A 12,100-nucleotide genomic window follows, 5' to 3' on the forward strand; every position below is an offset into this window, starting at 1 on the left:
ATTGTAACTCAAATAAGGCTAAACGCAATTCTTCACACTCTTCAAAAATGATGGAAGTCACCCGCATCGGTGCGCTGACATCTAGTACAGGTGACTTAATTCAGAGTGTGTGCTGCAATAATCAGAGCTGAAATACAGAAATGAGGTCCCAACTGACACAAGTCCTTTGAGATATTTGAGGTCAATGTCTGTCCATCTTTGCTTTGAGATGGGTTAACAATCACTGAAAAGCTTTGACAACCATGCGTCACCCGCATCGTAAATATCTGCCGGTTTTCCTCTCTATTAAATGCTCGGAATCCCCTAAATACACATAAGAATGATTTGAAAAGATGTCGTTTTAAATCATAACATATATATTAAATGTTTCCACCAGTTTTCAGAGGAGGCTGCAGTAATCCTTTCATGAAAACAAGGCTTGCTCTCTACTCTTGTTCGCTTATTCCTCTCATCGTCCTTACCCAAAAATGTGTGTGAATATGAGTGTGAACAGCACTTCTTTTTTTTCCCCTCTCCGCTTTTAATCGCTTGTGAATCAGTGTCTGTAAAAGGCTTGTAATTGATTCTGCTGTAATTGGTCAATGACAGGAGCAGCTTTGGCAGAAATGGAGCATAAACACACCTCAGACACAATTTGCAGGATCAATGGGAGAGAGAGAGAGAGAGAGAGAGAGAGAGACAGAGTTGTGTGTGGAGAGTGAGAGGAGGGTACAGGAACAGCAATCGTGGAGTGGGGGGCGGGTTGCTCCATCTCACACTGCAGCACGAGGATATTTAACCATCACCACCATGTCTGATTGAAGCGCGGAGGGTGAGAAAGCTCAACAGATCAAAGACTTTCAAAAAGCATTTACCTCTTTGTTCTCCCCCCACCCCGCCCCACCACTGCCATACTATGTTTCTGTCAATGAAATGAAAAATAATAGAGAAATGCATTCCAATGAAATGCTAATAATGAAAAAGTCTGCAATGCTTTGCCAGCCCTGTTTTTTGGGGGAGTTACAGTCAAGTATTAGAAATAAATAAGACCATTTGGTTACTTTATTCACAAGCTAAATTTGTTTCCCTGTGAAACACTATATGATCAGCAATATTGACAATTAAATGAAAAGTGAAATGAAATGACCTTCAGGTTGTACGATAAACTATTCATCTTCCAAACACATTTTCAAAGGTGTTCAAAAAAGTCAGTCTTCAGTGTGTACAAAATGGGGAAAGTGTAGTTTTCATTTCATCCTGTGAAATGTACCACATGATCACATATATATCATGTCGTGTGTGCGTGTGTGTGTGTGTGTGTGTGTGTGCGCCCTGTCGCTCTCTTTGTCTCATGCTCTGATTGTGCTTTCCCATGTCTGCCTTATCATTCCCGATTACCTCATGTATTTAACTTTTGGGTATATAATAATATAATATTTTTGAAGACAGGCTTGCATGCGCTCTGCACAAAAAGGCGCATCTTCATTTTTATGAAACTTCCGGGAAAGTCTAGTTTACTGATTTGAGACCTTGTTGAGCCTCACTGGGTGTTCCAGCGGCCAAAACCGGTGCTCCTCCGATGTACTTGACAATTTGGTCACAGAAAGTTGGCTGTGCTTGGCAAAAAAACAGGCACATCTTCATTTTCGTGCCAGGGCAAGTTTAGCATGTTTGTTAAAACCTTAACAGCGGTTCCAGCATGTTCGATTGCACGCCCCTGTTGCATCTTGAAAATCGGTGACAAAAAAATTGAATAAATTTTGGACTACCAAAAACCAGGTCAAACTTGTGGCACAGGTGCTTTAATTTTTGTGGATTTAAATTAAGGCATAGACAGACAGAATCTGTGCCCCTGTGGAGCATTGTGGTGAATGTTTTTTCATTTAGAAATATGACCACAGTGTGGGACAGTCCTTCTTAATCATTGTAGAAGAAAAAGTAATTGAACGGATTATTCTCATGATCATCTTAAAAACATTTGAATTGCTTCACCTTGACCACTTGGCGCAACAACAGGTGATTAGACAGCGCTCTGCGCTCAACTTGTGCTGGACACAAAACTCGGGCTTCTCATTCTGTCTTATCGCCAGTTCATTGTACCTCATTTGTTACATTTCAGCTTTCTTCCTCATGCCACTGACTTTCATGAGCCTTGACCCTGATAGTTGACCTTGTGTTTTTGCCTCATGACTTTTAATATTAAACGTTGTGCTTTTGGAGCTCTTTCTCACCTTGAGTCTTGCATTTGCATCCAAAGATTCATATTGCATGTGCTGATTTCATTTTATACATGAGAAAAAAATAAATCTGTGATTCCACGTCATGCTGTTGTGTCTCTTGTGGAGCTGACTGAGCCAATCATTTTCAGAAGATTAAATCAATGCATGTAGAATTAGCAGGACTGAGTACATGTTTTTTTTCTTTCCTCATAATAATCAAAACTACTTAATGTTTTAGCAAAGTGCTTTGCTTACATTCCTTTGTTTTGTCCTGGACTCCATATAGCTGAGTGGTGATTTTATCTAGGACCGGGGGCATCGGAATGTACGAGCATGTCAGCTGCTCACTTTTTTGGCCTGCTCATTAGCCAAGATGCACTTGAAAGGCGATAAGTTTGTTTCCATATGGATTTAGAAATGTCTCAGAACAGAGAATGACTGTATTGGCTATTTGTGAGATTGAAAGATGGTTCATAAAATAATTGGTGTCAAGAGAGCGCTCTTGATGTCGGTACAGTAAATGACGTTGTATTGCAACAATACCAATCCAGATGGAGTTCAATGCATGTATGTTTTGAGAGTATGTGTGTGTATTTGTCTCTGCAGGGTTACGAAGTACGCAAGATAACTGCCATCGATCAGGATTTGGGACGACCGAGGGGGATCGGCTACACCATCATCTCAGGTCTGAGCTGAGTCTGAGTCACACAATCAATTTGACATCCAAAGCACAGAGAGTGGAATCGATCACCTCTTATCATAATCCCACAGAAAAAAAATACACAAGTCTCATCAAGCAGAGCAGTCAATAACAGTGGGGAGCAGCGTCTCAGAATGACAGAATAGGTTTGCCTCTAAGCGATTATTAAACATGACGATGTGAGGAAGTCAGGATTCATTGAGTGTTATTTAACATGGCGGTGGCCATCCAAACTGGGAGAACTGTTTTGGGTTTTTTTTTTCAAAATGAACATGGTGATCACATTGGTCTTTTCCTGTCGACTTAAAAGCTGTTTCAATTATTTTATATGATATATGGCATGAAAGGTTTGGGGGAAATCTGAAGTGTCAGGACCGAAATCCATCATTGTGAAATCTTAACGTTGTGGAATGTGACAGAATTTGAAGAGAAGCTGCAGTTTGCATGCTGCTGATAAGGCTGTAGCAGCAATCCTGTTTACATATTCCTGAAGTGAATTTTCTTCTGCCAGGGCTGCAATGTTTTTGCCTGCCAGTTACTTTGTCTATCTGCCAGGAGGATATCTCATGAACTTGTAAACAGATTTTCATGAAAATTGATGGACAGATCAACCTTGGGACAAGGAGCGTCATATTAGATGTTGGTGTTGATCCAAGGCAGGGATTCTTAATATTGGATTGGCCCATTATCTTCTTTTTCGAGCCTCATGTAAACTGACATGAAAATACAGAAATGACTCCAAATCCCTTTCGTAGTTTGAGCCTGAGTAAATAAAAGCAAATGTTTGGATGTTTTTAGCTTTACTCAAGCATGGTCTAACCACAAATATTGGCTCAAATGTTTGGCTGGACTCGGCACTGGCCATTTACGTAATTCGGATAAATTGTAGCTGACCTGACAAGATCCATAGGTGGTACCTTATCGACCTCCATGAGATGTGGCACATAAACTCTCCAACATTCCTGTCATGTTTCATTTTTTTTCTTAAATCCATGAAGGCAAACAATCTCTCAGTGAGTAAAAAGTGTGGTGAAAACAAACACCGAAGGGGAGCATTACAATCACGTGTGAAGTATAAACTCTGCATGCCCTGTCAAACCCCAGCATGGCCAAGATGAAAGGACATCGGTGGTACCAGGTTTGCCAGCTGGCTAGAAAGAGACTGGCACTGCTTGATTAGCCTGGCGAACCACAGAAATTTTGGGATGATGGAGATAGTCATTGTCAGACCATCTGCTGTGTCACCGTTTGACCTGACACTCAAATGAAGGAATTTGACTCCATGTGTGAAACTTGAGCACACGTGTAGTCGTGCGTTTTTTTTGGGCGAGGGGTTGGGGGGGGGTCGGCAAATGTGAGAGAGAGGCTGTATTATGTTCTTTAATGTTAACATGCACATGATTCCTCCTCTTGAGTTAGGACCGAGTTCACAACCAGCACTTTTCTTTGTACAACTTACTGTAGGCATTAAGGGCATAGCCAAAATTGTTGCAGTGGGGTGACCAGTGTGACACAAGGCCTCAGTGAAGGGATGACCACGGGTGTCTTTAATTATCCCAACCACAGTCACTTTCATGAAATACAATTCACACCTATCAGAACAATTTTGTGAAGTACTGTATGTCATCGTCTACTTCTATCCAATGCGCTGATTTGCTAACATCCAATCAGAGTGAGCAATTGTTCCTGATGTCCGATGTCATTTTGCATCTTGCAATCAATGGTTTGTTCATTCAAATCATATCTAAAAAGCACATTGACAAAAACCTCTTACTTCACAATTCTAAACGTTGCTTTTTACTAAGATTTGATCCTGCTTATATTGTGAAAATGCGAATGCAAGATTGGTCCATTTTTTTCCCTGAATCTATGACTGTTTTTAAAAAAAAAATTCTCCTTTGCTATGTTGTGAAAGTAATTTTGATTGACGTTGATTGTAAGAACTGAATGTTCTTTATTTAAGACAAATTATTTTAGAGTTTGCATTCAGGTCTCTTGTATATTCTTTAAATATGTCGTTAATATAAATAAATTGTGGCAAGGGGTCTAAAAATGCTGCATCCATTTGAAAATGGCAGAAAAATCACAGACTTCCTCTTCGGTTTGAGGGTAGCCATTGCCACCATGTAGCTCCGCCCCTCGTAAACATGCTGCTGCAGTTGAGCACATACCCATCTTCAGTCTCGTTCTGAGTAGACAACAAGATGCCTTGTTGTTTTGTTTGTGTTGTTTCAAAGTTGAAGGGACGAGTCAAGCTCCAGAGGAGAAGAACATTAAAAAGACATTAATTATGCGGTGCAACGTATTCCCAGGCATTTAAAAATAAGCTACTTCACTGCCACTAAGCCCTAGTGGGGCTTGATAAAATCATTATAAGTTCAAAAGATAATGAAAGTGGAAGGGTGATGCCGCGGCAGCACATATAGGTGGAAGGGCAAGGGTTCGAGAGGACGGATGAGGGTTTTGAATGTCTCCTCTTCGTAACAAAAACTAAAGAGTGCTGGTGCACTTGTGTTTAAAAGAATATCAAATCTATTACATCTCTCATGGCTCTCATATTTCAAAAAAAAGCATGATCACCGACTTACAGTAAGGTTGACTCTGAAGAAAGCCTTTTGTGTTGCTCTTCACTCCATGTCCTCAAAGAGATCTGCTTGTTCCTGCGGGACTTGTCCCATTAGTTCAGTAATTAAGATAAACAGGGTCTTAATTGCAGCTGTGATTTATGTTAATTATTGCGGGGCTTAAAAAGTGGATTTTCCTTGCCTCATCCAATCAGAAGTCATGTCTGGGACTTTATGAACACAAGGGAATTGCTCCTGCACTGCAGTTGTTTGTTATGATGGAGCAAAGATACTGGAAGGGGATGATACATGCCAAGATCTCTGGTGCACATGAAAGGGCCAACTTCTTATTGGACCTTTGATTTAATACTCTCATTAGTTATCAAAAGGTCTCAAATGGTCATGAGAAATGGGCCACCTTGCTGAGCAAAAATGTAAATGACACACTTGAAATGGACTTCATATTCTTGATATTTGCTGTATGCGTCGACCACATTTCAGTCCTCTTTTGACCTCATCTTCTCCTCCTCTTTTGACATTAGATGGCTGACATTAATATGGTCCTTCCCATCAATAGACTTTTAATTGCTATTCAAACTTTTTAGTCTAATTCTGGATTTTGCTCATATCAGTCTACACAATGTATGTGATCCGCATTTCACCCAGGGGGTCATAACAACAAGTCAGGGCTGGTAAAATAGGTGTTTTTTTTTTTTTTTAGGCCGTTACATCACAAGCATAACTGCATCATCTGCCATTGCGCCATGAGTTATTTTCATGAAATCACACTATAAAAACTGTCAGTTGAAATACTCAACGTAGGATCGACAATACGCTTACTTTCGGGTGTCGACCATTTCTAACATTAGGCAGTTGGGATCATTTAACAGCACACTCCATAAAAAGAAATGACCCTCCAACAGGCATTTTAATAGCTACTTTTATTTCTTTCATGTCATGTTAGCGCCCTCTGATATCTGAGCTTTTTTTCTTTCCTCCAGTTCAAACAATTCCACAACGTCACTCATTATCCACTTCAAACAGCCCCCAAAGACGAGCAGGCAAGTGTGTAGACAATCTCGCCACGTCTCACTGACATCAACGACCCACAGGAATGACACACCAAAGCCCCGATGGCCTTATCCTGAGACCATGGCCACTTTCTTATTTGCATATAGACATATTGTGCATGGAATAATTAGTGTGTCTGTATATTGTACAAACAAAGGAAAAGTACAAAAAACAAACAAACCACATACTCACGAAGAGCACTTAAACAGCATTGGTAATAGCGGGATTTACATGGAGAGTTTTTTTGTCATTCTGATTAAAATCATTCCGAATGAAGATCTTTGGTTAACTGTTTGCATGTGACGTGATCTTTTCCAATCTGTCATTTAGCTGCTCCTCTCTGTGAATCATATCAGCCACGTAACATGCGGAGATGGTTGTAAACATTTATCAAGATGGAGTTTGGTCTTTTTTATTACAGTGGTTGTGATAGTTTGAACACTTTTATTAATGCAACATCTTGATTAAAAACCACAAGTTCTCCAGTCACATTTATGTCACTATAGAGAATGTGCAGACCGGACGAAACTTGCATATTTTGACTGAATAGTTTAAATGATTCCCTTTCAGATTGGCTAAATTAAATCTACCACCTTTGTGAATCCGAATAAAACAGCATTCGGATTCGGCTATTTTATTCCGATTGAGATGTTATGGAGCAATTTCATTCCATTTGGTCATTAGCATTCTTTCCAAACGGAATACATAGCTACATGTAAACCTGCCTAGTGTCATTTGTAGTGACTTCAAGGGTTTGTAGTTTTCAAAACAATTACTTTTGTCACTTTAGTTAAAGCTGTCAGTATGATGTGACACTAGGAACAAAGTGATATGCTCCATGAAAGAAAATCTGCCCTCTCTGGCCCAATCCTCTACTTCTAATTCATCCATCCATCCATCCATCCATCCATTTTCCGAACCGCTTGATCCTCACTAGGGCCGCGGGGCGTGCTGGAGCCTATCCCAGCTGTCTTCGGGCAGTAGGCGGGGGACACCCTGAATCGGTTGCCAGCCAATCGCAGGGCACACAGAGACGAACAACCATCCACGCTCACATTCACACCTAGGGACAATTTAGAGCGTTCAATCAGCCTGCCATGCATGTTTTTGGAATGTGGGAGGAAACCGGAGTACCCGGAGAAAACCCACGCAGGCCCGGGGAGAACATGCAAACTCCACACAGGGAGGCCTGAGCTGGAATCGAACCCGGTACCTCTGCACTGTGAAGTCGACGTGCTAACCACTGGACTACCGGGCCGCCACTTCTAATTCATTTTTTAAATTTTAAGGCAACCACCCCTCCAGAGGAAAAGTAACCAGTCAGAGATACAAGGCATGACTGACGAGCATTTACTGTGCACACTCATCCCAGACACATGCTCGCGTTGACCACCTATTTTGGGCTTCAGGAGCTTTGCTGAAGCTATGGTGGAGTACACTAATGCTAGCTCAGTATTTCTAGTGGTGCTATTTTGTTGAAGCTGTTATTATTGATAACAACTACACACATTTGTAATCACATGCAATTATAAATGGCCATGTTTGAGAATCACGCTCGTGCGCATGAGTGAGGATCAGAGAACTCGAGGTTGGTCAGTTTAGTGAGATGAGGCTACGTACAATCTATATAGCTATATATAATATTCTGAGAATAATGAGAATATATATAGATATAGATAGATATATTCTTCCGCAAGAATATATCTATTCTTATATAGAATAGATATATAATCTATATATCTATATATATAATAATATATATAATAATCTATATATCTATCTATATCTATATATATATATATATATATATATATATATTCATTCATTCATCTTCCGTACCGCTTGATCCTCACGAGGGTCGCGGGGGGGGGGGGGGGGGGCTGGAGCCTATCCCAGCTGTCTCCGGGCAGTAGGCGGGGGACACCCTGAATCGGTTGCCAGCCAATCGCAGGGCACACAGAGACGAACAACCATCCGCACTCACACTCACACCTAGGGACAATTTAGAGTGTTCAAACAGCCTGCCACGCATGTTTTTGGAATGTGGGAGGAAACCGGAGCACCCGGAGAAAACCCACGCAGGCCCGGGGAGAACATGCAAACTCCACACAGGGAGGACGGAGCTGGAATCGAACCCGGTACCTCTGCACTGTGAAGCATATATATATATATACAGTATATATACTGTATATAGTCTTTTCCATGGTTGCTCTTATAGCCAAGCATCTCTAGGATCAGTGATGCTGAAGCGTATATCAGCTCATTGGTTTCCGTGATCGTTACGGTAGGGATCGCCCTCAGTGCTGCATTCACACTTTCCATGAGACTTTCAGGTGGTACTTCACATAGCCGTTGTAACCGGTTTCTAGGTTGCCCAGCTTTCATTCTCGCCATGATCTTAGCTTTCAGGTCAGTTGCTACCTCGCTCAGCATTTCATTCATTGGGGCTGGCCTCCCAATCTCATCATCTGCATTCATTGCGGCTTGCCTCCCAATCTCTGGTATGACCTCCTCCTCTGATCTGGCAGCCTGGGGCCCTTCACCATGAAATCTGCGTTGTACCTCATCAATCTCAAGTTGTGACAGTAGTTGCCGTTTGTGGATGTTGGAACAGTGAGCTACCAGTTGTTTCGTGGTCAACCGTGTAACCATTCGAAGTAACCATTTAGCCCACATTCTCTGCATGTAACTACTCAAGCAACTAGGGTGCAAAGGTAGTAGCATTCCAACAGAGCCATGTTATCGCATCTCGCCCATCTGCGCTTTGTTCCAGTAGCCCATTTTTCATCAAGGTGCTCTGGTTCCCCAGCACCTGACGCAGACCTTGTTTGGCCAGGCGACGTCTGAGCCGGCATGTCATTCGTTTTCTTCATTGTATGAGGTAGACATTGTATGAGGTAGGCATTAGCGTGAAGGATGTTGCCCAAGGACCGACACTGGAAGGTGTTATGTGTTCATTTTATTTATTTTTTTTGCCCCAAGCAGGATTCGAACCACCGTCTCCCATACGCCAAACCGATGCCTTACCAACTGAGCTATCCAGCCGCTCCAAATGAACCAGTTGCTGAGGGATGGGACTCATCCAGGATGGCTAACCGAAGGGCGAACGATCCTGATCATGAAGGATCCCTCAAAGGGTGCAGTCTCATCCAACTATCGGCCAATAACCTGTCTCGCCACAACATGGAAGCTCATGTCAGGCATCATTGCGGCTAAGATAAGTGGACACATGGATCAATACATGAGTGAAGCACAGAAGGGCATTGGTAGAGATACCAGAGGAGCCAAACATCAGCTCCTGGTTGACAGAACAGTCGCACAAGACTGCAGGTCCCGACATACCAACCTGTGCACAGCCTGAATGGATTACAAGAAAGCCTATGACTCGATGCCACATACATGGATCACTGAATGCTTGGAGTTGTATAAGGTGAACAGGACCTTAAGAGCCTTCGTTGCGAACTCGATGAGAATGTGGAAAACCACACTTGAAGCCAATGGCAAGCCACTTACCCAAGTGTCCATCAAATGTGGCATATACCAAGGTGATGCACTCTCCCCACTGCTGTTCTGCATAGGACTGAACCCCCTAAGCCAAGTAATCACCAAGACAGGCTATGGATACCGCCTCAGAAATGGAGCTACGATCAGTCACCTCCTCTACATGGATGACATAAAGCTGTATGCTAAGAGCGAAAGGGACATTGACTCCGTGATCCACACAACCAGGATCTACAGCAGCGACATCGGGATGTCATTCGGGCTTGAGAAATGTAGTCGGATGGTGACTAAGAGAGGAAAGGTAGTCCGCACTGAAGGGGTCTCACTCCCTGAAGGAACAATAGCAGACATTGAGGGCAGCTGCAAGTACCTCGGTATGCCACAAGCCAATGGCAACCTCGAACTGGCAACAAGGAAAGCGGCTACGGCCAAATACCTCCAGCGAGTGAGGCAAGTCCTAAGAAGCCAGCTCAATGGCAAGAATAAGACCCGGGCAATAAACAGCTATGCCGTGCCAGTGATCAGATACCCTGCAGGAATAATAAGGTGGCCAAAGGAAGAGATTCAGACCACGGACGTTAAGACCCGAAAGCTCCTAACCATGCACGGAGGGTTCCATCCCAAATCCAGCACCCTGAGACTGTACGCAAGCCGAAAGGAAGGAGGCCGGGGACTAGTGAGTGTGAGAGCCACTGTCCAGGATGAAACATCCAAGCTCCATGAATACATCAAGGAGAAGGCTCCAACGGATGACGTACTCGGAGAATGTCTCAGACAATGGGGAATAGAGGATGAGGCGCTGGAAGAGGGACCATCATGGGAAGACAAGCCCCTACACGGGATGTACCACCGGACCATAACTGAAGTGGCTGATCTCAAGAAGTCCTATCAGTGGCTAGAGAGGGCTGGCCTGAAGGACAGCACAGAGGCACTCATCCTGGCTGCCCAGGAGCAGACCCTGAGCACCAGAGCCATCGAGGCCCAGATATACCACACCAGACAAGACCCAAGGTGTAGGTTGTGCAAAGAGGCACCTGAGACGATCCAACACATAACTGCAGGGTGTAAGATGCTGGCAGGGAAAGCCTACATGGAACGCCATAATCAAGGTGCTGGCATAGTCTACCGAAACATCTGTGCGGAGTATGGACTGGAAACCCCAAGGTCAAAATGGGAAACACCTCCGAAGGTGGTAGAGAATGACAGAGTGAAGATCCTGTGGGACTTCCAGATCCAGACTGACAAGATGGTAATGGCGAACCAACCAGATATCGTGATCATAGATAAAGGGCAGAGGAAAGCCGTTGTAGTGGATGTAGCGGTCCCAAGTGATGGAAACATCAGAAAGAAGGAACACGAGAAACTTGAGAAATACCAAGGGCTCAGAGAGGAGCTGGAGAGAGCCTGGAAAGTAAAGGTGACAGTCGTGCCTGTGGTGGTCGGAGCACTGGGGGCAGTGACCCCCAAACTAGATGAGTGGTTGCAACAGATCCCGGGAACAACATCGGACATCTCAGTCCAGAAAAGCGCAGTGCTGGGAACAGCGAGGATACTGCGCAGAACCCTCAAGCTTCCTGGCCTCTGGTAGAGGACCCGAGCTGAATGAGGGACGGACACCACCCAAGGGGTGAGACAAGGATTTTTATATATTCTTTTGTTTTATGCTCACTAAGGTTATGTCTTGGTTCTGTGGGACTTATGTTACAGTAAGTTACAACATGAGACTTTGCTGTCTGCCAGGATAAGAGTTAATCTATTGTGTAAAGTTTGTGTCGCCTTGCCACCGTGTTGGAATAATAGCAGAAGAACAAGCAGCGGAAAAATCAGCCGGCAGCCCCCGCAAATAAAAGGACATCCCCGAAGCCTGTCATATCAGCCTCTTGTTCATCTTTGTGTGCTTCCATCTTTTTTGTCCCATGCAAAAACAACTAATCCCATTCTAAGCCATTTTCCATCCTTTTCTTTACTTTTAGACAATTCTTTTTTCAGATTGCATCTGTTCCATTTGAGGAACGGCAGCAAATACTGACCTCAAGGGGTTTAGTCTTGGAATTATCCAGGCAGTG

General features: G+C 43.3%; 1 protein-coding gene across 2 annotated transcripts in view; it reads left to right on the forward strand.

Moving 5' to 3' along the window:
* Positions 1-12,100, forward strand: part of cdh23 (cadherin-related 23) — a 150,053-nt gene that overhangs the window by 49,513 nt on the left and 88,440 nt on the right. For both annotated transcript variants that reach the window (XM_086121828.1, XM_086121827.1), the window contains exon 8: positions 2,805-2,883. In XM_086121828.1, the coding sequence (XP_085977954.1) occupies positions 2,805-2,883 (79 nt within the window). The remainder of the gene's footprint in view (positions 1-2,804; positions 2,884-12,100) is intronic.

Source organism: Hippocampus guttulatus, chromosome 10 (genome assembly GCF_054856545.1).
Source record: "Hippocampus guttulatus isolate MCC_2025c chromosome 10, RoL_Hgut_1.0, whole genome shotgun sequence".
In the NCBI taxonomy this organism is placed as follows: Eukaryota; Metazoa; Chordata; class Actinopteri; order Syngnathiformes; family Syngnathidae; genus Hippocampus; species Hippocampus guttulatus.